The sequence below is a fragment of the Sminthopsis crassicaudata genome, chromosome 1, assembly GCF_048593235.1.
Source record: "Sminthopsis crassicaudata isolate SCR6 chromosome 1, ASM4859323v1, whole genome shotgun sequence".
NCBI lineage: Eukaryota > Metazoa > Chordata > Mammalia > Dasyuromorphia > Dasyuridae > Sminthopsis > Sminthopsis crassicaudata.
In genome coordinates, this window is record NC_133617.1 from 14,274,521 (window position 1) to 14,302,132 (window position 27,612).

The following is a 27,612-nucleotide window of genomic DNA, read 5'->3' on the forward strand; positions in this document are numbered from 1 at the left end:
ACCGGAAGCGGAAACCTCGCCGGCTCTCGTTGGGTGTGTGGTGGCGGCGGCCGAGGCGGGCTTACTTCTTCCGCTGGGTTCCCTCCGGGCCCGTGGACGCGAGGCCCTGTTTCTGTTTGCCCCACGGACGACCACGAGAGCTCCAGCGGCCTCTCCGAGCGCCAGCCCGAGCCCCGGGCCGGCCCTCAGGTACGTGCCCTCCGGGGCCGCCGAGCCCCTCCCCCACGCGGCTGGGCCCGTCCCCCTCCGTGGGGCCCCGACTCCCGTTCTCCGCCTCCGCCTTCTCCCCCCACCTTTCCAACTGCTGGGTCGCTCCCTAGTCGCCATCCTGCAAGTGGCCCCTCCCCCACCGGCTCCTTTTCTTACCCCTCCTCCGCACTCCTGGCCCCGCCCCTGGCCCCCCCATCCGTCTCTGTTGAGCCTCTACCGCACCCCTAAACTTTCAGCCGAGCCCCTTCCCTTGGACCTACCGCCTCTGCCCCCAACCGAACCCCTCTCTCCCTGACGCTTTCCCGGCCTTCCCTCCCCTCTGCCGGGCCCATTCTTTCCAGCTGACCCCTTCAGTGCCCCCTGCCTGCAGCCTTCTCCGCTCCGGACCCCTTTGAGCCCTGCCCCCCTTTCCATCCCTCAGATTGAGCCCCCCCCCCATTTTCCCCCTCCCTCCTTCATCAGTTTAAGAGATGGAGCTCCTCCCCAAACTTCCCCCCCTCCTCCCCGGCTCTTCCATCTGTCCGACTGAGCCCCGCCTCCCCCAGGCCCCGACCCCCAGCTGGTTTCCCTTCCCAGCCCTCCCGCAGCCCGGACTGCCCCGGGGGCCAGCCGCCAGTCACAGGCGTGCTCTCCACCCTCCTCCCCTCTCTCCTCCCGCCCGTGCCCCGAGCCCCAGGCCCCTTCAGGGCACGGCTGGCAGTCCGAGGGGCCGAGCCTGGAGCCGGGCATTTCCTTGAGGGCCAGTCCCCCCGGGAAAGGCCTTGTTCCCGGCTCCCCCGGGGACTGTTCGCATTCCTTTATACCCATTTCTCAGGATCTAGTGACTTCCCTCAGCCTCGGTTTCTCCCCGTAAGAATGATGGGGGAGGGGACTAAGTGATCTGTAAAGTCCCATTGAGTTTTAAGCCAGCCTGGCCTCTTGCCCTCAAGAGCCGTGTTTTCTAGACTCTGGAGAACGGACACCGCCCGGCTTGTGTCTGCCTTCCCTGATGGGGCACAGTGACTCTCGGAGACCGAGGCGGTGACCGCCTCGCTTTTAAGCAGTGTTTTAATTTTCCAAACCGCGAGAAGCCGGTGTTCAGCATTGGTCTTTGCGAAGCCTTGTGTTCCACGTTTTCTCCTTCTCCTTTTCCCTACTCCCTCCATAGACAGCATGTAATCCGATGTAAGTTAAGCATCTGCAGTTCCTCCAAACGTATTTCCATGTTTGTCATGCTGAAAAATCGGATCAAAACGGAAAAAACACGAGAGAGAAAAAATAAGGCGACAAAAACAATAACAAAAAAGGTGAAGACATTGCGCTTTTATCCGCATTCAGTCTCCATGGTTTTCCCCGATGCGGACGGCTCTTTCCATCATGAGTCTGTTGGAATTGCCTTGAATCACTTGTTGAAAAGAGCCGCGTCCATCACGGTCTGTCATGCATAGTCTTGTTGTTGCCGTGTACAGCGATCCTGGTCCTGCTCACTTCCCTCAGCATCAGTTCATCTCCCCGGGCCTCTCTGTACTCCTGCTGGTCATTTCTCACAGAACAATAATATTCCATCGCCTTCATCTGCCACAATTTATTCAGCCATCCCCCACTGATGGGCAGCTATTCAGTTTCCAGTTGCTTACCACACAAAAAGGGCTGCGACATACATTTTTGTACATACGGGTCCTTTTCCCTTTTTTTGTGATCTCAGCATTTATTTTTGTAAGATTTTATGCTCCAAATTTTTTTCCCTCCCTCCTTCCCTTACGTCCCCAAAACAGCAAATAATCTGATAGAGGTTAAATATGTGCAATTTTAAAAACGTATTTCCATATTTGTCATGGGCAAGAAAAATCAGACCAAAAGGGAGAAAACCATGAGAAACAAAGAAAAAGTGAAAATGCTTTGATCCGTGTTCACTCTCCATAGTTGTCTCCTTGTGTGCCGAGGCATTTTCCATCCCAGTTCTTCCCCATTCCCACCCCCACCTCCAATTGAAATTGCCTTGAATCTTTGGTGACCTTTTAGAGCCCAGCTTCTTAAACTGGTTCACAGTCCCCTGTGGAACCTCGTGACTGAATGTGGGGGCCGTGAGATTAGGATTTCCTATCAGTAAATGTTCGGTTTGTATGCCTACTTGATATACCGGATACCTAGGGTTATGTAAACGTTTCTCTGGCAAAAATGGGTTGTAAGCGGGAAGAGTTAAGGAACCCCGGGCTAGTGTGTCTAAGTAATATTTGCCACATGGGTTTAGCTGTAGAGCAAGAGTGGACCTTGGAACCTATTTAGTACGTAAGCCTGCCATTTTACAGACCTGAGCCCTTGATGGGAGGCAGCCTAAGACTGGCCCGACCAGGAGCATTTGCTCAGTGGGCAGCCTATGTAGTAGACAAGCATAGACATGATCACCGGAGCTGATGGAGAGAGTACAATTAAAAGGGAGTGCTCCTCTTATGAGATGGAGCATCTCGGGGGAAGCCAGGCATTTGGGGTAATGGACATAAGAAGGTGAATCCTTCGGGGGGATAGGGGTTACAGCTTATGCAGAGGCATGGGAGTGGCCCAGATTTGAGGAGTAGCTTTTTTAGCTGGTGTGACTAGAGTGTAGGGCTCCAGAGAGGGCTAATGTGAGATACCTTGGGAAAGGCGGGCTGCTGCTAGGTTGTGAAAGCCTTTGAATGCCAAGCTGAGGCTTATTTTGTCCTAGGCTGTAGTGCCCTGAAGCTTCTTGAGCAGAACTTGTGCTTTAGAACACAAATGGATTATATGAAAAGGGTCTGAACTACTAGTAATAATGGCTGACATTCAAAGGGCACTTTACATAGGTGGCCTCAGCTGAGAATGGAGAATGATAAGAGGAGAGGAGTTAAAATCAGATTTGGCAGCTTTGGGGGAGTAAGGGAAAAAGGGAAGACTGCAGGGTGGCTGAGGTATTGCCCAGACTAGAGAATGCTTTAAATTCTGCCCACTTTCCATATATTGTCTCTCTTGATCCTTGCAGCAGTCCTGGAAGGTAGATACAGATGAGGGAATAAGTTGTGTTGGAGGCTAGTACAAGTCTTCTGGTTCCATGTCCAGGACTCTTGTCACTCACTGCATCCCACAGAAATGGCCTTAGACCTGCAAATGCAGTGTTCTTCCCACTGTGTCACACTGGCCCTTTGTGTAGCTCCGGCTCAGTAGGGTTTGAGGACTTGAGGGCCTCTTCCCCAGAGGGGATGCATTTCTGGTCTCCCAGGCTCACTAGTTTTCCTTTTCCTCCTTATCCATACCAGAATTGCATGGAAGCACAAGAGAAAGAGGTATGTTGTGACTTTCTCTAGAGCAGATTTTTGTGGGTCGTAGACCTGTTTGGGACCCTTCTCAAGAGAATATTTTAAAATGTAAAAAGAGCAGTATGGTAGTGGGACCTATCACCCCTGCTACAAAAGAAACCAGTTATATTCAAATGCAGTGATCCAAACAAGTTCTCATACCCTAAGTTAAGAATTCCTGCTCCTAAATGTGATCACCCATTTCCCAGGTGTACTTTGGAATTCTAAATGGTGTAAAGGGGGACCCAAGACTCTTTACCTGCCGGGATCATGCCTAGTTGGGGAATTTGTATGGCCTGTCTTTAAAGTTTTCCCCATTGATACAAAGAAACCCACAGCTCAACTACTTAGTAGCTATGTAGTCTGGGCAAGTCACTTTTGTAATCTGGACTCAAAATAGCTGTCTGTAAAGTGAGAGCTTTATCTCCTTTTAAAAAAACCCTTCCAGCTCTTTCACTTTCTAGCACTCTCCAATCTGGGTTTCATTGTTCTCATCTGTAAAATGAGGGGGTTGGATTGGATGATCTCTAAGGGTCCTTCTCCCTCTAACATCATATGATTCTCTGATTCCATGAAGAAGTCAGCCATGTCCACAGACTCGAACAAAAAGCGGAAACCCAAAGTGATCCGAAGTGATGGAGCCCCATCTGAAGGGAAGCGGAATCGGAGCGAGCTGGACTTGGTAAGAGCCGGAACCTGACACCCCCCATAGGCAGGTGTGCCCTCCCCGCCCCAGGCCTTCTGGATCAGTTCCTTCTGGCAGCGTGTGACCTCTGGCTAAAATCTTCCCCCAAAGTGTTCTTGGTCTACCTATATTTTGGGTTCATCATCTTTGGATTCGGAAACTTACAAGGATGGAATAGCCTTGAATTCATTCCTTGAGATATCTCTACCGCCTTTTAAAAGTGGCAGTACTGGTTAAAGGAAGTACACCAAGCAGAGCTTTCGTCTTCCTTCTTAGAAAGAAGAAGACTTGCTTTTTGACTTGTCATTTTTTTAACGGTGGCATTCTTCCTCAGGACATACAGCCACACCAGCACTATGGGTCTAAAAGGTCATTTAAAAATGGCCTGGCCTAAAATTCTTGTCATTGGTACGCTTCCCCTCCCGCCTTGTTAGGATTACAAGGTGAGAACTCAGGTTGTCTGGACAGTGACAAGGTGAGAACTCAACAGGGTGTGGGGAAATACTTCCACCAATGAACTTGCTCCTCTTAGAATTCCTAAGGTGAACTCCCTTTAAAGGCCCGAACCAAAGGTCTGAGCCAGAGAGCTGTCAAGTCAACCTGAGTTCTCACCTTGTAATCCTAACATCGCCGGTTGTTTTACTTATCTCCATCCCGTTTACCCACAATGACCCTGGATGAATACTTTACCTGTTGTCAGAGCAAAATGATAAAGTGGACTTACTCAACAGAAGGAGTACATCTGACAGTAGAGATAGTTCTGTCCTAGTGGTGTCATTCCCTGCAACTCCAAGCAAATGGTCTTTTCTCTGAGACCACTGGATATTTCAGTTCATGTTGTTGCCATTTTGTGTGGTGTTCTTTTAGTATTTCATTTGGGATCTATTCACGTTGAAATCTGCCTTAGAATTTCTCATATTGTCATTATTGTACGGTGATTTTTAAGAGCACACGTTCTAGTTTTTTCAGCCCTTCCCCCAGCCATTGGGCACCCACTTTGTTTCTGGTTCTTTGGTTTCACAGTAAGTGCTTTGATAGGCTTTGGTCCCGTACACTCTCAGATCTTTAGCAGAAAGGACCTTCAGAGATCATTTAGTCTGATACTCTCACTTTGCAGATGAGGAAACTGAGGCCCAGGGAGGCAAGTGACTCATCCAGAGTCACATGTAGGCTCATAGACCTAAAAAGTTACCCAGTTCCCTCATTCTACAGAACACAAAATGGGCCTGGGAAGGTACAGTGATTTGCTTATAGTCCCAGTTAGTAGTTAATTGATGAGGTGGAACTTGAACCCAGGGCCTGTTGCCTCCATGCTACATTGCCTCCCTCATGTACTGGATGCTCTACATATCTTGTTTACAGATCTGTAGAACAAATCTGAAAAATCACAATCCCAGCACAGCCACACCATAAAGTACAGCATCTCAGCCTACTGGCCTGAGTTAAATTGGAAAGAGGTTCCTTTTTCAGTGCAAAAAAGGGAAAAAGCTAATGGAAAAGACAGGAAACAAGTTCCCCTCTGTAGTGTCAGTTCTGGTTTTCTTACATCCCAGTTGGATATTTGTCCACTTTTCTGACGACGCCAAGAACTGGAGGTACATCGTGTGTCGCTGCACATAAGACACCGATGAGAACATGCTTCTCTCTCCCTTTTTGTGTAGCTAAAATAGCTGTTGGCCAGAATGCCTAAAAACATGAAGGGTCCCTCTCTCTCTTCCCCAGCAGGACATGAAGTACTATAGCGAGGAGGCTGAGGTGGACATTCGAGACCCCAACAAGGATTATGACCTCTACAGGTTCACCTGCCACGAACTCCAGCGACTCATGGCTGAAATCCAAGAGCTCAAGAGCAGAGGCAGCAGGGATAGTGTAAGAAAGCAGAGCTGGTTCTGCCACCCCTGTGCTCTCCAGGGTCCAAAGGGCCTCCCAACCTCACTCAGGTTTTCTAGACCCCTCCCATGATAATCTTTGTACCGATTGAGCAAATACATGTGTGGATGTACCATATCTCCTCACAACATCCCCTGGTGCACAGGTCAGGAACTGTTGGGCTGAACAATTCTAGTCTTTGTGCTTCGTATTCATGGGGATCTTCCTTCTACTCTTAATTTTTCTGATTTTAGGCAGAGATTAGAAATTCTGAGATTTTACATACCTGTGAATTTTCTTATAGTATGGAATGTTTTTCTCCTGTCAGTATCCCAGTTAATATTTATTCTGATTGAGGAAAGGAAAAAGGATTTCAGCACCTGAGTAAACATTTAAAGGGTAAAAGCTCTCTTTTATGTCAAGTGCCGGGCTGGCAGTAGAGCACAAAGGCAAAACCCAGTCTCTGCTCTGGTGGCACTCCTGTGCCTAGGGAGGTTTGCTGTGTACACAGATGAGTAAATATCAAGTAAGGCCCAAGTAATTTCCAGGGGAGAGAAGGGGACATAAGAAGCTAGAAGCTGCAGGAAAGGCTTCATGGCTGTACTTGAGCCGGGCTGTGAGGGAAACCAAGGATCCAAGCATGGAGATGGTTTGCACAAAGGTCTGGAGCCAGATGACAGTTTATGGGTGGGAGTTAGCTGAGACCTGATGTGGAATACTGAAAAATCAACCCAGAAAGCTAAGCTCACAGCTTTGTCTAGAGGCATCAGGGGAACCATGGAGTAGAGGAGTGGGATGGGTCACCTTCCTTCAGAATGTCACATTGGCAGCTGTGCTAGGGTGTGCTGGGTGCAGAGAGGTCCAGCAAGCTGACAAGGCTAGGGTGGTAGCCGGGGAAGGGGGGAAAAGTCCGAGAAATGGGGATGGATAGAGGAGGTGAGGGAGGGGTATTTCAAGGGCAAAACCTCAGGATGGTGGTGCCTTCCAGTACTCTTCTCCCTATTGCTTCAGCAGTGATGAGGACATTAAGATAGTGAGTCTGTTTGGACATGTAGTTTAGGAGAGAGGTCTGTGGGGCATCCAGCAGAAAACATTTTGATGTATAGATAGCCAGCATTAGCTAGATACTAGATACCATAGATAGATCATCAGTACAGAGGTAGTAATTTAATGCATGGGAGCTGATGAGGTCACTGAGAAAGCATCTGGACAGAGGCAGAAGGAGACCCAGGTCAGAGACTTGGAGAATGAATACCCACCGTTAGGGGATGTGGTACAGATGATGGGACGACAGAAGGGACTGAGGAGGACCACAGAGCGCTGTCACAATGTTAGGAGGAAAGGGTAGACCGTGTTAAATCCATCAGAGAGTTCCAGGGATTTTCCCAGGGCTATAATAGTGAGGAGGAGACGAAATCTAACTCAATAAGGGCAGTGGAGGTTTCTTGGGGGTGGTATAGACTTGAGCAGGGCATTGGAAAGAACCAATAGATATAAGAAAGTGATGATAGTGAGAGAGTGGTGAAGGAGGAAATCGAGAGTGTGTAGTAGAGAAATGAGCTTTGTGGAGAAGGGCCATCCCGGCATTGGACATAAGGCAAGGCAGAGAGAAGCAGGGATTTGAGATGTAAGAAAGGAGGAAATTCAGGCAAAGTCTCTCTCTTCTCAGTAAAAGGAGATGCCCTCTGCCAAGAGGGGGGTGTTGGGTGTTCAAGAAAAAAAAAAAAGTTGGGACAGCTGCAAAAGGGAGTGGGATAGAGCTCTTTGGGAAGCCTAGTTGTGCCCGGACTCAGTCTAAGCAGCAACTTGAGAGATGGTAGGTCATGGGGTGCTTTATGGCTGAGGGCTAGAAGGGGAAGGTGAGGAAAGAGGTCCCAATGTTAAACATTGGTAGGTCAAGGGTGAAGGTTAGTGGAGAACAGGAAAGTGAGGAGGTCAGAGCAGAGATGATGGCCTGGGAGAACTAGGGAGGCTGGAGCAACTAGAGGTTACTTGAAAGACAAAGAAGAGCTTTAGGAGGAATGAGAAGGCCAAGACTAGAGAGGGCAGTGCCAGGATTCTGGCCCATGCTGGAGGTTGCATGGTGAATATGATTGGGAGATGTTCTGGCCATCCCTGTGACTGGCTAAGGTTGAAGAAAGCCGCGGGTCACAGGAGTCAAGCAGTTGAACTGGGAGACTTTGGGTCTTTGAGGGATGGCTGGCTCATTGGCGTAATTACTGACATTTCAAAGTATCGAGTCTGGAGAGAGAGATACTGACTCAGGGCCTAAATATTTTTAGGAAGCTTCGTGAGACCTGGAGGCTGGTAGAATCAAACAACCACAGCCTGGCCAGGATGATTCAGGTAGATGGACGAGGTGACAGCAGGGGGCAGGTGGGAGCTTTCATTGTGACTGACCCTGAATCCCAGGGATTAGGTGAGCAGAGAGGGCACATTGCTCCCCACAGGTCCCAGTTGGATGGAGCCTCTGCTGATGGAGGCAGATGTTGATGGATGGGGACCAGAGATTATCCAGTCCAATTCCTTCATCTTATAAACAAAGGAGTTAAGATGAAGTAATTTACACAGCTCCTGGGCATTGAATATCAGCTCTGGCCTTGGAACTCCCGTGTATCATAACACTTCTGGGTCTGCAAGCCTTGAACTGAGCTGAACACACAGCAGCAACTAATTAGTTCTTAAATTACATCCCCAAATGACCAAGGATGATGTTCCCTTAGCAGATATGATGCTAATTCCAGGGCCCTTGTCAGGCAGCCCCGGGCCCATGTCTGAAATCCTATAAATTTTCTTCCTTATTTTAGTGGTTTTATTTGCCAGATCACACCCAAAGCCCCTTGGTCACCTAGTGGTATGGGCCATTCACCTCCATTGTTGAAATTTAATCAGTATGAGAGGAACTCCTTGGACTCCAGAGTCCTCTGGCAGCTGAAGGTATGCCTGAGGATGGACCATTGGCACAGGACAATGGCACGGCTACCTGTTTGCTGATATTTGTACGCTTGGGACCCACCACGAATGAGAGTCTGAGCTCCAGAGATGGAGTGGCACTATTTTAATTTAAATGTCTATTGTTAATTAGCGGAACACAAGCAAAGAGAGTACTTTTCCAACTTAAATGCTTGTGTAGTCGCAGTAATTATTTATTTACTATCTGTTGTTTAAAAAAAATTGATGTCCAAGCCTAGGTTCCAACAAGAACTGTTGTGGATTTTAAATCTTTCCTTAGTGTTTTTGGTTGGTCGTTATATTTTTTTTTCCCAAGTTGTGTCTGTTCTTCCTTGGGATGGATCACATGTCTGTGATTGATGGTAAAAAGCTTGAGAAGGGCCGGGCCAGAGGTGACAGCTGCCTTTTCCTGCATGGGTTTGTCCCTAGGCTTCCGAAATAGAAGAAAGGAGGATCCAGAGCTGTGTTCACTTTATGACCCTGAAGAAACTGAACCGACTGGCTCATATCAGACTGAAGAAGGGGCGAGATCAGACTCATGAGGTAAGGCTGGATGGATGGAGAAAGCAGGGAATTTGAGGTACCACTTGTTACCCCATCCCCATCTCTTCCTTCCCTCTTCTCCAGTGATTGTCTCACCTCCTCCTTACAGGCTAAGCAGAAAGTGGATGCCTATCACCTCCAGCTCCAGAACCTGTTGTATGAGGTGATGCACCTGCAGAAAGAGATCACCAAGTGCCTCGAGTTTAAGTGAGTATGGGGGCAGGCGGCACATTGGACAGTGGCCTGGGAAAAACCCAGATGGAAGCCTCATAGGTTGGGGAAAAAAGGCCTTAGAGGCCAAGTCATTCATTAAGTCGTTTCAACTGATAATTGGGAGCTGGGAAAACATAACAGTAAAAAACCCCAAACCTAAACTGGGATTTTTTTTTTTCCTAGCAGGGTCCCCAATGATACAAACTAGACTTTCAGAATACATAGCAATAATTCCCTTTGAAGTCACACTATCCCTTTCTACTACTCTGTGTTGATATTTTGCTCCCCAAATTCCACAGTTCATGTGGTAGTGAGTTATACTTTTGAGAATTGACCTGGTTTTTACATATACAGTTGTAGCACTGCCACCCTTATGTGTGCTACACACATTGTGTATACGATTGTGTACACAGTTGTCCCAAATCTGCTTTTCTAGACTGGACATACTTAGGAACTTCCCATGTTTTTCATAATATATAGTGTCTGAACTCCTTTCTTATTAATACAACCTAAAGTGGATGTGCGTGAAGGATGTTGTTCTAGTAATCAAATTTGTGTTCAACCCAGACTCTGCTATTACTAAGCCAAACTGCCTCCACTCTAGATTTCTACAATTTAAAAAAATTAAAGGAAGGTATATCCTTTTATCTCTGCTAGATTTCATCTGGCTGGAACTCAATGTTTCAGCCTACTGAGATGATTTTTGTCATTTATTGAATTAGCTATAGTGCTTCTAGCTTTTTGTCATCTGAAGATTAAATGTTCTTTCTGGGTCCTTACTTACAGAATCAGAATTTCAGAGTAGAATCCATGCCCAGAAATAAAATCCTTGACAATATTCTTGATTCAAATAAAGCAGGAAGGAATTGGAGAGAGAAGAGAAAAGGAAATAAGGCAATTCATGCTTTTTAGGTAGCTCTTATTTAAAAACATTTTTTTATTTTTATTCTGAACTTAGCAAACACAAAATAAAACGGACATTAATGAATATAGGACAGGATATGAAAATGTGTCCATCCCCCCCATACATAATAAGAGCAGCTGAGAGCTTTCAAAGCTGTCCTGCACATCTGGGCTTTCTTTTTTTCCTCTCCACTTAAAAACAAATGCCTCTATGTCCCTCTAATTTCTTTTTGAGTATCTCCCTTAAGGGGAAAAAAATCTTTCTCCCAAGCTTAAATTGTCCTCTTTGCTCTTTCCGCCTATTGCTCCTGATTTGACCTTCTTGGACTGAGCAGATCAAAGTTGTCGTCTTTTGACAGCTCTCCAGCTATGTAGCTGTCCAGTTCTGAAACTTCTCTAGGCCAAATAGCCATTATTAGCTCCTTCACTCAGTCCTCCTGTGGTCTGAAATCAAGGCCCATCAGGAGCCTCATTTCTCCTTTTGGGAAGCTCTCCAACTGATCACTGTCTCTTCTAAAATGGTGACTTCTAAAATTGAACATACTCATCTGATAAGGTCTGACCTGACTGGAGTACAGCAGAACCCTTATCTTAGACACTTTAGCTCTTTAATTCATTCTGTGATTGGGTTAGGTTTCTTGACTGTCAGATTATGTTGTAAGGACAAAAGGGAAAAGAAAGCACTTGCAGAGTGTGTGCTCTGTGTAGTCAGTGCTAAGTGCCTTTTCCAAATATTTGCCTACAAAGGTAGGAGCTATTATTCTTGCTCAACTGTTGAGGAAACTGAAGTAGCAAAGCAAGTGAGCATCTGAGGAGTCTTTGAATTCGAGCCTTCTTGATTCCTGTTACTTTGCTGTTAAATAAAGTACCCTCCCTTCCCCTCAGATGATTTTTGGACAGATTACTGTTTTCGAGCAGCATCTTATCTTGTCTTTTGATTTTTTTTTTTTAATCCATATGTAAGAATTTACCTTTTATCTCTGTTACATTTTGTCTTATTTGATTCAGTCTAGTGTTCTAATCTATCACAATTGGTAGGTTCCCAATTGGATCCTGCCATGCTAGTTATAACTCCATGGTTTGTGTCCTCTTCAGCTTTCAGTATCTTTCTTTTTGTCTTTCTCCCCATTATTGATAAAAACATCGTAATGAATGAGAACAGTTTCTGGAGGTCTCTGCTCACGTTGATACCAGGCCCATCCATTTACTCCTTAGTACAGCCATTCAGCCACTTCTGAATCCATCCTTGTCTCTGTCTTTTCCACAAAAATAGCCTAAGAGATAGTGTCAGAGACTTGAGTACAATCTATGTAAACTCTTGTTATTCTCATTTTCTTTATCTGCCTACTTAGTGACTCTGTCATGAAAGGAATAAGGTTCCATTGGCAGGAGCTGTGGTTGCTGTTGATCCTTCTGAGCTCCACTTCCTGCCTTCAACTCTCCTCAGTTTGCTTTAAAGGGATCTGCCAGGGATCAAAGCCCGGTCCCTACTGTTCTTGCAAACCCATTCTTTTTCTTTTCCTGGAGAATTGGGTCAGCACTTGTCTCTCATTGGTCCTTTGTACCTGTTTCTGCTTTGAGATGTCAGATTATCACCAGAAGTGGGTCAGCAATCCCCTTTACCAGGGTGTTTCTGTCTCTGATGCTGTTCATAGCTTCATCAGGATGTATATAGCTGGCAGGAACTTTTCAGGCCAGAACTTTCTAGTCCAGCCCTTCCTGTTCATTTTATAGAAGACAGTCACAGCCTGGACACATGAAGTCATCTCAGACGTCTCCAAACCCAGCCCCTTGCCTTCTGTCCCAGGCTCTGGGCCACGTGGCTCACACTTACTGTGCAGCTCTCTTACTGTCTAACTTCTCTTGCGTTTAGCTCCCTCTTCTCTTGGGCAGAGGAAAGAGAAGCGAGTTAAAAATTAGAACAGTCATTTTTCTGTTTTCATCAGTTATCGCCTCAGTCTGTAGTCCTAGCCTTCTTTGATCCTTTTTCCCACAGCAAAGCAAAAAATAAGTTTTTTTTCTAAGCATGCTTACCTTCTATTGTTTGCTTTGGCTTGTTCTGAGCATTAATATCATAGACAGTTTTTTGACTATATATCATTTTTGTATTCATTCTTGGTTACTTACCTTTTGCTTCCATTTTCTTTACCTGATTTTTAAAATCAAGGTGATTGGTGAGTTGGTGTTTCAGACAAACCTTTTTTTTTTAACATCTCATCAGAATTTTCTTTGTTTTTAGAATACCCGTCTAGATAGTTTTCCATCCCTTTGGGTAAATTTTTCCTGTAAGTTAAAGCCACAAACATTTATTAATTACCTACTATATACCAGGCATTGGAGCACCTGGAAAAATTTAGGACATGGGATCCTACTTATCCTTCCTTTGAACATTTTGATAATTTCTCCATAGTATGGAGTACATGCCAAACTCTTCTTGGCTTTCTCCTATTACAAACTGGAAAAGTTATAGGTCACTCTTCCTTCTCCCTCCCTGACTGTAACGGTCATTCCTACTTCAGTTATAATAAGTTTCCCTTATTGATGTCAATCAGATGTGGAATAGAATTTCCCCTTGGTTAGTTCTTCTGTCTTTGGAAAGGTGACATGACTAAGTGCTCTGCTTTTGTCCCAGAGGACAGTTACACAGATGTATCTGTCATAAGTGTCCTGCCATTGCTCTCTCATGCCTTTGCCCCGTGAGTGACATATGGGTTGATGATTGACCTCTGTAGCTCTCTAAACATTTCCTACTCCACTGGCTCTGTCGTCATCTTTTTAATAATAATTTATTTTTTCTTAATTGCACATAAAGACAATTTTTTTCCTTCACCTCACCCTAATTTGACAGTAACTGATTTGATATAGATTATGTGAAATCATGCAAAACTTAATTCCATATTAGTCATGTTGTGAAAAAACATACAGACATCCTCACCTCCCACCCATCCAAAAAGGAAATGAAAAATTATGTGCTTTTTTTACATGATAAATTCTATGGATCGTTGTATTTCTGGCATTAGCTAATTCATTCACACTTGCTCATTGTACAGTGTTAATGTTAGTGTCTATAATGTTCTGCTCACTTCACTTTGTATCAGTACTTGTAAATTTTTCCAGGTTTTTCTGAGAGCATCCTGCTTGTCGTTTCTTATATCACCACACTATTTCATCACAATCATATACCACAACTTGTTCGACCATTCACCACTTGTTAGGCATCTCAATTTTCAGTTCTTTGCCACCACTAAAAGAGCAGTTATAAATATTTTTGTACATATAGGTACTTTTCTGGCATATGAAGATAATAGAATATTATTGTTCTATAAAAAATGATGAACAAGCAAAAGATTTACGTGAACTTGATGCTGAACGAAACAAGCAGATGAGGAGTACATTGTACACAATAACAGTAAGAATGCGCGATGGTCAACTATGAAAGAGTTGGTTCTTCTCAGTGGTTCCGGTGATCCAAAGAAATCCCAAACGAAACAAGCAGAATGAGGAGTACATTGTACACAATAACAGTAAGAATGTGCGATGGTCGACTATGAAAGAGTTGGTTCTTCTCAGTGGTTCCGGTGATCCAAAGAAATCCCAATAGACTTTGGATCTGGATGCCATCTGCATGTAAATCAACACATGCTATGTTCACTTCTTTTTTGTGTGTTTTTTTTTTCTCTCCCGTAGTTTCTTCCTTTTGTTTTGACCTTTCTTTCTCAACATTATTCATAAAGCAATGTGTATTAAAAATAAATAAGTTTTAAAGAGAACCACCAAAAAACATATAGATACTTTTCCTTTATCTTTGTTCTCTCTGGGATATAGACTTCATGGTGGTATTGTTAGGTCAGAGGGTATGCCTGGTTTTATGGCCCTTTGGACTTAGTTCCATATTGCTCTCCAGAATGGTCGGACCAGTTCACTATGTCTTGTTTTTAATAAGCTATTCCCAAGATTCAGTGTCCCCACCAAATCTCATGAATAATTTGGGCTCTTGAGTTCATCTCTCTGCATCTGTATTTGTATGTGTATCTGCACAGTTGGACCAGGCTCTCTAAGGTCATCATTTCTTTTGGGACCACTGATTTCTGTGAGCTTCTGGGCATCAACATGGCTGTTTGGAGTGTATTATAACTATTCTCTCTCTGGCAAGGTTTGTGTGTTTGATTTTCTTCCTTCTGTTTTAGTTTACTTTTGAATTAAGAGTTATGAGACAAGGTAAATACAATCTGATAGGCCCTTGTATGTTCTTCCATCCCTGTTATGGTCATAAAATGGGAAACCCAGTCTCAGATATCATCTTAGTTCCCTCTTCACTTCCCAAATGATTTTTCTCTTAGACTCTCCGCCCTTTTTTCAGGGGGCAGCAAGAAAAACATCATTCTTACCTCTGTGGGCTTCAGTTTCCTGCCTGACGTGTAATCTTTGGCAGAGTGCTTTTGAGGTTCCTCCCAGCAGTATAATTTGTGAATATGTAAATCACCAGAAACAGGTCTTCATCAGTTGGCAGGTCTATCTTATCTTGGAGCCATACCCTCCAGAAATAACCACCTTTATGTGTCTTTCTGACTAGTACTGCATTCTTCTTTTCTCCCAAAAGCACTTTTCCCCCTTTCTTTTTGTCTTCTTAAAATTGTGAAGTTTTATTTATAGGTTCTTGTTTTCATATTCCATTTGTTTCTGGATAAATCATCTTCCTCCTCTTCCAGTGAGCCTTCAGTTATAACAAAGAAACACAGTTAATCAAAAGTAACTTATATAAGATTACCACAAAGTAGCAAAGAGAAGGGGCCAATGTATTCATAGACCCCTTTTTTTTCCCCTAAAAAGATGGTTTGTGTCCTGGTCTCTTTTTTGAGTCATCCCTTTTCCTGGCAGAATTTTTAAGCCATCAATACAAAGGGCAGATGACCTAAGTCCAAGGGTAGGAACCTGGGGAACTTCCCCAAAGACAGATTTCCCACCTAAGAGAATCAGAGGGAAATGGTCATCTGTCAGCCAGGGAATCTGCAGCTGGGCCTTGGGACTGAAGCTTATGACTCTGGTGGGTCCAGGATTTGGTTTTCCCAGAAGCTAAAGTATGAATCTTTGCTTCAATTTAAAGGTCAAAGCATGAAGAAATAGAGCTGGTAAGTATGGAAGAGTTTTACCGGGAGGCTCCTCCCGAGATCAGCAAATCTGAGATCACCATGGGGGACCCTCACCAGCAGACCCTTGCTCGCCTTGACTGGGAGCTGGAGCAGCGGAAAAGGTAAACCTGATTTTGTTGTGGGCAACAACTTGCTCTATCGCCAAAGGGTGGGCTGTTTTACGTTACTCTCTCAGAGGTTCAAAGCTAGTTTAATTTAAGACCATCGTTTTCATCAGAGACCCGCTGCCTAGTCCCGGGCTTCCCTGTTTATGCCTCTGGTTTTTTTTTTTGTTGTTGTTGTTTTGTTTTGTTTTGGGGGGGGGGGGTCCCTTTGTGAGAAGGCATGCCTTCCAGGGCAGAGGGAGCTGGTGTCTTGCCTTTAGACATGCTGCCTTGCAGTGTGAGGGCCGCCCATCAGAGTCAGGCTTTCTGCCTTACTGGAGGAAGGCCCCAAGTGCTTCCAGACTTCTGGACCAGGACAGGGCAGTCTTAGGATTGAATCTCACCTCCAGCACTTACTCATTGTGTGACTTCCTTCTGGACACACGGGTGTGCTTGGGAGGAGACGCCTTGTCCCTTGGGGCCTTCGTTTTCTCATCTGTAAAATGGCACCGATGTAAAATGTCGAGGATCCAGTGAGATCATGGGGGGAAGCCATTCTGCACGCCTAGCAGCGCCGCAAAAGTCTGCTGCTTTGTTGTCCTGCCTCTCTGGCACAGAATGAAATTGTAGCTGGGGACCCATGCCTGGGTGACAGTGGGCACATTGACCAGGCCGGTCAGGGGAGCTGTCCCTGAACGCAGCCTTGGAAGAACATCCTTCTAGATTAAGTGTGAAGTTGTCGTAACTTCCTTCTTTAGGTTGGCAGAAAAGTACAAAGAATGTCTTGCCAACAAAGAGAAGATCCTGAAGGAGATTGAAGTCAAGAAGGAATACCTGAGCAGCCTTCAGCCTCGGCTTAATAGCATCATGCAGGTGAGTTCTCCCAGATCTGCCCTCAGGCCTGGGCAAGCTGCGCCTGGGCTTCTTCCCCAGGAGGACTTTGGGGCCAGGCCTGTGGCCTTCATGTTGCTTTGGCTCATCTGCCTGATGATTCTGGGGCTGGGATCTTCCTCTTTTAACGTATAGAGATAGAGGCGTTCTCAGGGGGATATCCCAAGCCACAAAACAGGGAACCCTTCTAGTGCAGGGTAGCGTAGGAGCTGCAGCCGATACAGCCTGAGGCAGAGAAGATTGGATGGGTGATAGAGCTGCCCAGGGTGGCAGAGGCTGCAATAGGGGCTGGTCATTGGAGGGGCTTAGATTGTGCTCAGGGGAAGGTCTGCGATGAAACAGCATGTTAGTGTCTCAGCCTCCCAGCTGCGGGCAGCAAGGGAGGCGCCTGATGATCCCACGGGGATGCTCCTGCTTAGACCCTCCCCTCCCCCATGCCCCACTTACGGGACTCTGGAAACCCAGTATAGGGGACCTTATGACCAAAATAGTGGTGGTCCTCCCTGACCCACACCTCACTAAGGCCCAGCCAGGCCGTCCCTTTCAGGATCCGAGGGGGAGGCTGCCCAAGGGGGAGCAGTGGAGCAACTTGTGTGAAGTTAGAAAGAGGCAAGTTCAGCCCCAAACTTGTATTCAGTGCTTGCGGTGTCCTCCGCACTGTGTTTGGGCTGGGGCTGTGAAGAATGGCAAATCCACAGTCCCCAGCCTGTCCTCAGGGAGCAAGGGAGTCAACACACAAACCACTCTGTGTGCTATTTACGGGGGAAGTGCCAGGTCATCTTAGGAGGCAGGTGCCAGTGGGGAGGGGGAGGAGCCTGCAGAAGGGGAGATGGACACGTGCTATCCAGAGCCAAGTGGGGTGAGCCACCTTGGGCTCTGTGCTGGAGGCCTTTGCGCAGAGGCTGGGCCAGTCCAAGAAAGGAAAGGATTCCTGATTGGAGATTCTGTGAGTCATTCAGGGCGGGACCACTGTGACCCAGAGCTGTGGGGAGGGGACATAGGATTGGGTCAGCACTTCCCTGGCACACGCTCCTATCCAGCCCCTGCCTGAGGGCTGCTGAGCCATCTAGTTTTCTGAGTCTACCCATGATGAGAAAGGTGTCGGGGCAGCTCCCTGCCCTTTGGGAGAACTCTCTGTTGGTAGATTGTTGTCTAACGATGAGCCAAAGCGTGTCCCTAGACTGGCTGCCTGAGGCCTCTTGTGCCCCCTTGACCTTGCCAGGCCCTTCCAGTGTGGGCTGTGCGGCACGGGGAGGGCTCAGCTGGGACTGCCAGGCCCCCCCTTTCCCACAAGGGCATCCTATTCTGGTTTGCCATCTTGTCATTTAGAGGCAGCGGGCATGGATAAGATTACTTGGATGCAGTGGCGGGAGGGCGGGATTCATATGGCCCCATCAAATCCACCCAATCATGTTTCTCCACCTCTTGACCAGGCAAGGCCTTGTTTAGCTGAGCCTCCCTCGGGAGGGACAGGTTGGTTGGAGGGGCTCTGAGACCCGTGGTCTTTGGGCGTGGCTCCAAGGGTCGCTTCTTGTCTCTCTGGACAGGCCTCGCTCCCCGTGCAGGAGTACCTCTTCATGCCATTCGACCAGGCCCACAAGCAGTATGAGACCGCCCGGCACCTCCCCCCGCCCCTTTACGTGCTCTTTGTTCAGGCCAGTGCTTACGGCCAGGCCTGTGGTAAGTATCTGGAAGCGGCGCCAGGCTCAGGAGGGGCTCAATCGGGTACTTGTGGCCTTGCCGAATTTCTCAGCTCCCTTCAGAAAGGGTGGCCTCTGTAGACTCTGGGGGGCGTTCCCCTCAGGGATGGGTGGCGGTGGCCCTACCCTCCCAGCGTAGAGGTTCCTTGGCTGTCCCAGTACTGAGCCAGACTGAAGGAAGCTGATGAAACAGCAGCATTTGAGACGCTCCTGCCTTTGAGACTGGCAAGGTTAGCACGGGCAGGCGGGGCTGCATCCTTGAGCTCCCGAGGAGCACCTCACTGCCCTGGTGCTTTCTTGGCACCTGAGGTGTGTCCTGGGAATGCCCCTGAGGCTGCTGGGAGATCTGGCCAGTCCCTGCCCTTGCCCTGCCCTCTGTGCCCCACACCCCGCAGAGGGTATCTCTCTTCCCTCTGACTAGGGGCACCAGTGCATTACTGCTCTTTTCTTGAGTCTTCTCTCCTTTCTGTCTCCCTTTTTTCCTTCCTCTCTCTCCTCTGTCTTGTTTGCTACGTTAGCTTATATGAAACCTTCCTCTCAGCCCCCTAGGCAGGGTGAGTATTTTTCTTTTCTTGCGTTTTTCAAAACAAGCCTGCCCTTCCACCCCACCCCCCAATCCAAGGACCCCCGGCAGTGGACTTGCCCAGTTGGGAGCTAAGGACATTTGTCTGCTACCTGCTAGATTACTGGAGTTAGGTAGTCCTAGGTTGGCCCGGACAGCGGGGCCTGCCAGCCCTGTCTCGTGGCCTGGCACCTGGGACATTTTCTTGGCCCATTGAGACTACACTAGAGGCCACGAGATGGGGGCTGGGGCACACTGCCTCGCACTTGCCAGCCTGACCTCATGCCCTGGGAGAAGATGGTACAGAGTCCAGAAGCGGGGGGCACTCCAAGGGGGCCGGCCAACCTCATGCCGCTGCCAGGGAGAGGCGTTCACCTGCCGCCATCTTAGGAGTCGCTCTCATGGGGGGCTGAAGACCCAAAGTGGCAGCTCTGCCCACCTGCCCCCAGCAGCCATCTTTCTGCAGCCATTAGTCCTTCGGTTCCTCAGGCCTTGGGCACCACTCAGGTCACCTGCAAGTGTTTTTTTTTTTTTTTTTTTTTCAAACTGTCTTCAGATAAGAAGCTGTCGGTGGCCATAGAGGGCAGTGTGGAGGAAGCCAAGGCTCTGTACAAGCCGCCCGAGGATTCTCAAGGTACAGCAGGTTTTGCCCTTCCTATCCCCCCAGTCTGAAATCCTCTCCCCACCCCCGTCCTGAGGAGTCCATGTAGCTGGAGCCCGGACTCTGCACTCGCGGAGGGGGCAGGGGCCGCATCGGCCCTTAAGGAGCCATCGAGGCAGCCCTGGCTTCTCCCTTGTCTCTTTGAGTGCAGATGATGAGAGCGACTCGGACGCCGAGGAGGAGCAGAGCACAGTAAGAGCCGGCCTCCGGGGCTGGGGGCTGGGGGCTGGTCCTGGGAACACCCCCCACCCCACCCCGTCCCAAGACGAGGGTGGGGGGAATGCTGAGGCAGTGGCGGTGAAAAGAGGACTTCCGCCCTCTTGTCCCCAGAAACGTCGACGCCCCACCCTGGGTGTTCAGCTGGACGACAAGCGGAAGGAGATGCTCAAGAGACACCCACTGTCAGTCATGCTCGACCTCAAGTGCAAAGGTGAGACCGGCAGGAGGTCCCAGGACGAGGATGCGTGCAGGGCAGCGGCCAGAGGTCACACGCAGCTGGGAAGAGGCGCGGCCTCGGTTCACCTCCAGGTCTCCCGACGCTGCTCCGTGCTGCCTCCGAGGTCTGGGGGTTGGCGGCGTGGGGAGCACAGAGCTGCTTCCAGCACCTTGGAAGGCGGGCACTTCTTCCTCTACCCTGCCCTCTGGGGGGTTGTCGAAGAGGTCCCAGACTGGCCCAAGCACGCTCCCCGTGGGGCTCCCGCCTCGGCCTTGGGAGCTGCAGCTGTGGCCACCCCTGTGACCCCCCTCCTCTTGCAGATGACAGCGTGCTCCATCTGACATTTTACTACCTCATGAACCTGAACATCATGACCGTGAAGGCCAGAGTGAGCACCGCCACAGAGATCGTCACCCCGGTCAGCGCAGGGTGAGTGCTCCCCAAACTCCAGCTGTTGGGTCAATGTTGCAGGCATAAGGGGAAAGTGTGCTGGGGCCCAGACCACACTGGACAGGAGGGAAGAGCCCCCTGAGCAGGGCCAGGGCCTTAATGTGTCCACACCTTGGGTAGTCGGCCTATCCCAGCTTCTGGTTATTCCAAGGAGGGGGGGCTCCCCTGTAGCTGCCAAGCTCGTCCTGTGGGACTGGAACTTTCCCTAGAGAAAATCCTAATTGGTGTGAGCATGGAGGGAGAGGAGCAGAGTCTAGGGGCTTTGGGGGCCGAGCAGATGGCCACGCTCAGAGAGGAGGCTGACCAGGACCTCATCAGGAGTTATAGTTGCCTTGGTCCCTTCTGAACCCATCAGGAGTCCTGAGGTTCCCAGGAGCCCCTGAGGCTCTTTACCCTGTGAACCCTGATGGGCTTTGGCTCTCACATGATCTTTCAGCTCTAAAAACAGTTAGTCGGCGCCTTGGTCCATAACTGCAGCCAGAAAGTGGTGGCAGCCTGACCACGTTGCCCTGTATGCTCGGGCAGACCCTCCATGCCAAATGGCTGAGCTGCAAGCGCTGGGTCTGTCTCTGACCTCACACCCTCCGAGCCAGCACGGCCCCGGCCCGCTCCCCAGCCCCTGAGGAAAGAGACATTTGGAGACGAGGTGACCCAGCAACCCAGAAAGGCTGGACGGACAATGATGAAATGTGACAGCCCGGGACTGCCGACCCCGTTCTCTCCCCAGCGGGCAGACAGGGAAAAGGAAGGGCAAGCGCTTCTGGGGCACAGGGCCCCGCATTCCACCAAGAGCATGAGCTGCCTTCAGAAGCTCCCAGGCCAGGAGGCGAGATGGGCCCTGGACACAGGCCAGGAGCCACTGCTGGCACACCCTCACCCTCCCCCCTTTTCTCCCTTTCTAGTGACCTCTTGTCTCCTGACATGATCCTAAGTTGCCTATATCCTGGAGATCATGGCAAGAAGACCCCCAACCCAGCCAACCAGTACCAGTTTGATAAAGTCGGGTGAGTCAGCCTGGCCTGTCACTACCCACCCTCTCTCTTGGGGTCCACAGAGGCCTGAGCCTCCGGGGAAGGGAAGCCAGAGCAAGGGACGAAGGCACTGGCCTGGCGGGGGTGGGGAGGGATCCAAGACACGCTTTGCCCCTGTGCTTTACCTGGAGGGAGTTGTTGTTGGGAGGACAGAGCAGAGAGCAGGGGTGGCTGGTCACCCAGGAACAGTGGAGACAGTAAAGAGCCAGACTCTTACAAGAGGGAGCTCTGAATGGTTGTAAACAAGCAGAGTCCCCCCAGCTCAGCCCTGGGGCCAGAAGGGAATTGAGGGATTGACTGTGCAGGCTGCCTCCACACTACTGGCCGCCTCCAGGTTCAGGCCTGAGGAAGAACTTGGGCTGAGGTCCGATTCCACATTTGTGAAGGGGCTCCGGGTGTCAGGCAGTGCAGGAGCCGGGACTCGGCCTTGAGCTGCCGCACAAACAGAACAGCAGCCGAGTACATGTCCACACACAGGGGAGCAGCCGAGTAGCCTGGGCGGGCACCAGGGCAGGGTCAGAGTGCTCAGAGGGACTCGACACTTCGGGCCGGGGTGGAGAAGGAAAGGCGCAGGGGCGTTAGCCAAAGCCTCAAGGTGGGGGGTGGGGGGTGGGGAGGAGAGGGACTCCTGCAGATCCTTCCGCCTTTGACAAGCGAGGGACCTGAAACCTCTGGAAGTGAAGTTGCTGGCCAGGATCACAGGAAGTTAGGGGTCCCAGCAGCGGTGACAGTGGGGAGGGGAAGGGTGGCCCTGAGAGGAGGCCCCAACTTTGACAAACATGACCTGTATCTTTCCTGCAGCATCTTGACTCTGAGTGACTACGTGCTGGAACTGGGGCACCCCTATTTGTGGGTGCAGAAGCTTGGGGGCCTGCATTTCCCTAAAGAGCAGCCACAGGTAGGTATATGGGCTGGGCTTAGTCCTAGGGCCCTGTGTCCCTGCAGGCTGACCCCCTTCGAAGCACAGCCTCGCGGGTTTTTCAGCCGGGGGATTGGAGGAGGCGTGGGCTGGGGATTCTTGGGGGGGGGGTGATCTGGGACCCCGGCGCTTCCAGTTCTTCCATGGCCAGCCTCACGTGGGAGAATTGGATCTGTCCCTCAGAGGAAACGTGGGCCTTTTGTGGCTGAATGTTCGATTCATTTGGGCATTCCTTGGCCTTTATGAAATGCCCGTGTGCCACGCCGCCCTCAAAGCCCTCCTCGGGCGCTTCCCGGGAGCTCAGAGGTCGAGCCTCAGCCAGGGCCTTGTCCTCCGGCTACTCTGGGAGTTGGACATCAGAGCGGCTGGAGGCACTGGCCCAGGGTGAGGAAGGGCAGAGACAGGCACTGACATGGGTACGTCCTTCCTCAGCACATAGTGACCGCAGACAACTCGCTGAGCGCCAGCCACATGGAGACCACTATGAAGCTGCTGAGGACGCGGCTACAGGCCCGCCTGGCTCTCACCAAACAATACGCCTCCTTGGGTAGGTCGGATGTCAGATGAACTTTGGGCAGCTCCTCGCTAAGCGATGCCAGAAGGGCTGGTTGTGTTCTGGGAGGGCGTGCCCACTGAGCTGCAGATGAGCAGGGGGAGGGAGCCTGCAGCACCGAGAGGGAGGCTGCTCCCCTCCTTGGGTCGAGGATGCGCTCGTGCATTCTCGGGGAAGCCTGCGGCCTGGACCTGGGTGGATGATAGCGGTGGTCTGGGGCTGGTTCCCTGTCACAGAAGATTGGGTCTCAAGTTCCAGGCTAAGGGTGGGGTCCTGCCTCCCTTGGGTCCAGGCCTGCGGGGACTGCATCTGCACGTCCCCCGTAGGTCCGAGTCTCAGGAGCTCGACGGCTCATGGCACTAAAGCCCCTCGCTGGTTCAACCGTTGTGGACTTTAACCCGGGCACCGCCTCTGAGGGGCCCAGGGAGCCGCAGGGCCAGGGTTTGCTGTCCGAAGCAATGAATCTCTGATTTTTCTCACAGTGGAGCCACGTCAGGTGCGGAGGTCCAACTGTCTGCCCTGAACGTTGGACACAGGTAATGAGGGCGGGACCGCCGAGCTCCTGCCCATGCACCTGGAGCCCCCTCCGAGGCAGCCGCAGAGCCTCCCTCTGGCTCAGCTCGGCCACCAGGTCCCCTTGTCACAGCCCCTTCCTCTTTCTCTTTTTTCTTCAAGAGCATGGCATTGTGCCAGTCACCAGTGAGTGCCAGAGCCTTTTCCCTGCAAAAATTGTGTCCCGCCTTGTGAAGTGGGTGGCAATCGCCTATGAGGATTATGTGGTAGGTACTGGGATGGGGGCGGGGGGGCCTTCTCCCTCAAGTGCAGCTTGGAGACACACACACGCACGCTCACTCGTGCACCCGATGAGTGACTGCCTTCCTCTTCCCCACTTCTGCTGTAGGACCTGCCTTACACCCGGGACATCGTGGAGGCGGGGCTGGCGGAGGATACACACCTGTATTACCTGGCACTCATTGAGAGAGGAACAGGTAGAGGCGTCTGCTTGGCGGGTTTGCCTAAAGTTTGGGTGGCAGAGATCAGGCCCTGCTTTGGGGAGCCTGAGGCAAGCGAAAGAAGCCCCTCCCCCCCCTTCCTGGAGCCCAGAAGGAGCCTCCAGGCCTGTCCCTCTCAAAAGGCCTGCATTGGTCCTCACAACCTGGCCCTGGGGCCCATCAGGTTCAGGCTCTCAAAAGCGCACTGGGTGGTTGCCCTTAGCCAGCAGCCGGAGCCCATGGTGGCCGGGGCTCCTGCGGAGATTGGCCTCTCTGGGCAGATGCGGGCTCCTGCTGCCTGCCCGGCATCACACAGCTAGGGGTTAGCGCAGCCATGGGGGGTGAGAGTCGCCGCTGACCAGTCAGTGCGCCGTCACCTGATTTGTTCTCTTCTCTGTCCTCCTAGCCAAGCTTCATGCGGCCGTGGTGCTGAACCCCGGTTACTCCTCCATCCCCCCCATTTTCCGACTTTGTCTGAACTGGAAAGGAGAGAAGACCAGCAGCAATGACGACAACATCCGGGTAAGGGACGCGCCTCCCCGGGGCCCTCCAGCTGGGCTCAGCTCACCCCTGGGAGTGCCGCCTTTGCTGCACCCCCTTAGTGCCCAGCATCTCAGAGACCCTCAGTCCCGACTGGGCAAGTCTGGGCCGGGGGAAGGCCCACCCTCAGCTCTCTCACTACTGGAAGGGAAAAAAGGGAGGACTCCGGACATGGTCCCCATGTACCCAAATGCCCACGTTGTTGGGCAGGAATGAGGGGACGCTGGGTTTCCTGGGTGGAGGCTAGGCCCCAAGGTGGAGGTTCATCAGTGACAGGCATCTGTGTCTGCCACAGGCCATGGAGAGCGAGGTCAGCGTGTGTTACCGGGAGCTTTATGGCCCCAAGCCTGGTCACCAGCTCCTGACCAATCAGCTGCAGCGTCTGTGCGTCGTGCTGGACGTTTACCTGGAGACCGAGAGTCATGACACCAGCGTGGAAGGGCCTAAGGAGTTTCCCCAGGAGAAAATGTGTCTCCGACTGGTCAGGTAAGCTGACTGGGCTTTGGGGGATGGACCTGGTGGGAATGGCCAAGATGCAGTAGAGGCCACTCTGCAGAGAGGAGGCCAGCCTCTGGGGGAGGACAGAGACCAGTACAGGTGCCAAGGACGTGCCTCTGCCCGGCATCAGACTCCAGCCCCCTCTCCTCATCCCCACCTCAGTCTCATGGGAAGCATCTTCCCTGGGCTGTGGCCTCTGCCCCTGGGCAGCTGGGGCTCCCGAGGGAGTTTGAAGGGCGCGTGCTCTTCGAGACGGGGCCTCCCCTAGGGCGTGCTCTTTTTTCCTAGAGTGGATTTCCAGTCCTTGGAGATGGGTTGTCAGTAGTTCCTCCATCTCTTTTCTGTGGAAACAAGCTTTAGAGCCTGTTTCTGTATGTTTCTGTCCACTCCTGTCTTCCTCAACACTGCTGCCTTACTCCCCGCCCCCTTCCTGAGTTCACTGACAGAAAAGCCTCAGCCTCTTGTCTGACAGCTTTGAAAAGGGCCATCGGAGTGTGGGCCCCCTGCTTGCTGAGCTCCACCCCAGAGACAGGTTTCCTTTGCTCTCTGTTATTCTCCTCTAAGCCCTTCGTGTGCGGCTCTTCCTGCCGCACTCCCATCCTGTCTCCACAGCCCAACCTCTTGCCCGGCACGTTCACTTTCCCTGTTCTCCACGGGTTCCCAAATGGCCCCTTTTAGCGGTCCCTCTGTCACCCAGCTTGAGCATTTGTGACAAGGGAGGTGCAAAGGGACTTTCTCACTAGCGAATTGGGGGCAGAGAGGGCCTGAAGCCCCCAGTCTCCTTGTTGCTGACAGTTGGAATTGGAGCTGGGGCCCAGTGAGGGGCCGGCATGGATCTGAGTTAGGAGACTTGACTCTGGTCCAGGTCCTGGTTCTGGTTCTGGTTCTATCCCGACTGGCCCTGTGGCAGATCACCCAGTTTCTCTTGCCTTCATTTTCCACAATTCTGAAGTGAGAAAATGGCACCGGCTGCCTCTAAGACCTCTCTGGGCCTGACTTTCCATAATTCTGGGACAGTCAAAGGATGTAAAGGGTCTTCCTCCTCCTTTCTCCTCCCCTCCCCATCCCTTTCAGTTGGAGTGAAGAGGCGGCAGGCTCACTGAGGCAGACTTCTGGCTTCATGGGAAGAGAACCATTGGTCAAGTCTGTGCTCAGGGCCCTCTGCCTCCCTAATATCTTAACCTTGCACATTAAACGCCGGGGATGTTCCCACATGTCGAGAGCCAGCCTCGGCCCCCCACCCCCACCCCCGCACCTTGGTCTCGTCCCCGGCGGCACCACCAGCAGAGCTCGCCAGGGCATGGGCGGGCGGGATTGATGAGGTGCGTCTGGTAGAGCTCTCCAAGCAAGAACTTGCTTCTTTCCGCAGGGGTCCCAGCCGGATGAAGCCATTCAAGTACAACTATCCGCAGGGATTCTTCAGCCATCGCTGACCATCAGACTGCCTTGCGTCTCTTTTGTCCATCACCAGACAGGCTTCCAGCAGGGTTCCAGACAAACCAGCAGTGGGTGGGCATGGGGCTGCCGCACCATGGGTGTGACCTGTGTGCTTCTCCAGGTCTTCTAAAACCAATTTTGTATTTTTAATGTATTAAATATGTCTGTGGGTAAAGTGAGCTCGGTCCTCCACAGATTTGTGGGAAGTGTCCTGTCCTTGGCAGTGGGAGGGCCCTTGGTCTGCTTCCTGTCTCACTGAGCTGGGGGTTGCGGTGCCTTATCTTGGGGGTCAGGGCTTCCTCTATCTCTTCACTTGTCCATTTGTGTGGTTTATAAACACTGTTTGGCGTCTCCCTCAGTGATTCAGATGCTCCCACGTCACCATCTCCCCTTCCCCGGCCTGGCAGTCTTCCACAATCAGACATGCCTTTCTTTCTGTCTTTGCTGTGATTTGATTAGGGTTGTGACTTGTTAGTCTCTTCCCTTCTAAAGGTGACTAATGCTGCAGGAGAAGGGCCCCCTTTCCTCAGGGGCAGCCTCTGCCTCAAGCTCAAGTTTGTCCCTGATCCTCCAGCCCCCCACACTTCAGCCGTGGCCGGCATCCCTCGCCCAAGCCGCCTGCATCCCCTCATGGCCTCACTGCTGCGTGTGCTGAATAAGATAAAAAGGAAATCTAAAAATAGTGTCCTAATGGAACCTGCATTGCAGCCTTGACTCCTATTCTTGGCTGGGAGACAGGCCCTGAGTCAGCCGCAGGAGCAAGAGCAGGAGCATCCTCAGCACCCTGGGGTGGACAGGGCCTTAGGAGGCCTCTAGACCAGTGTGCCCACGTCACGAGAACAGACAAGGAGGGGGCCGGGGACTGGTCAGATGTTCGAGTCTGACCTAGAAGAGACCTCAGAGGAAATCTCTTTCAACCTTTCCTTTTTATCGCTGAGGAAACTTGCCTGAGTCACGAAGGTGTAGCTAGGAGCATCTTTCACACCCAGGTCTTCAGACTCCAAACCCAGTGCACCTTCCCTGACTTTGTGCAGGTACGTGGAG

General features: G+C 50.7%; 1 protein-coding gene across 6 annotated transcripts; it reads left to right on the top strand.

Moving 5' to 3' along the window:
* On the top strand, positions 1-26,747 carry THOC5 (THO complex subunit 5). 6 transcript variants are annotated; one of them, XM_074294581.1, is made up of 22 exons: positions 9-189; positions 1,358-1,496; positions 3,462-3,488; positions 4,078-4,182; positions 5,908-6,054; positions 9,436-9,549; positions 9,659-9,756; positions 15,770-15,916; positions 16,657-16,771; positions 18,337-18,469; positions 19,608-19,685; positions 19,864-19,904; positions 20,043-20,142; positions 20,469-20,577; positions 21,501-21,602; positions 22,431-22,527; positions 22,981-23,095; positions 23,777-23,880; positions 24,003-24,090; positions 24,500-24,615; positions 24,929-25,119; positions 26,501-26,747. In XM_074294581.1, the coding sequence occupies exons 2-22, from the start codon at positions 1,413-1,415 to the stop codon at positions 26,562-26,564; spliced, it is 2,175 nt and encodes a 724-aa protein (XP_074150682.1). In that variant the 5' UTR covers positions 9-189; positions 1,358-1,412; the 3' UTR covers positions 26,565-26,747. The 6 variants fall into 6 exon arrangements, with proteins under 6 accessions (XP_074150694.1, XP_074150682.1, XP_074150654.1 ...); XM_074294545.1 differs by having other exon boundaries at positions 28-189; positions 5,911-6,054; XM_074294593.1 differs by lacking the exon at positions 1,358-1,496 and having other exon boundaries at positions 1-189.
* The last annotated feature ends 865 nt before the right edge of the window (positions 26,748-27,612 follow it).

Excerpts from the sequence above, each read along its gene's own strand:
- THOC5 (XM_074294581.1), top strand. The coding sequence starts at position 1,413 with ATGTTTGTCATGCTGAAAAATCGGATCAAAACGGAAAAAACACGAGAG. Across the intron at positions 16,772-18,336 it reads GGCTTAATAGCATCATGCAG|GCCTCGCTCCCCGTGCAGGA; the intron begins GTGAGTTCTCCC and ends CTCTCTGGACAG. Across the intron at positions 23,096-23,776 it reads CAAACAATACGCCTCCTTGG|AGCATGGCATTGTGCCAGTC; the intron begins GTAGGTCGGATG and ends TTTTTCTTCAAG.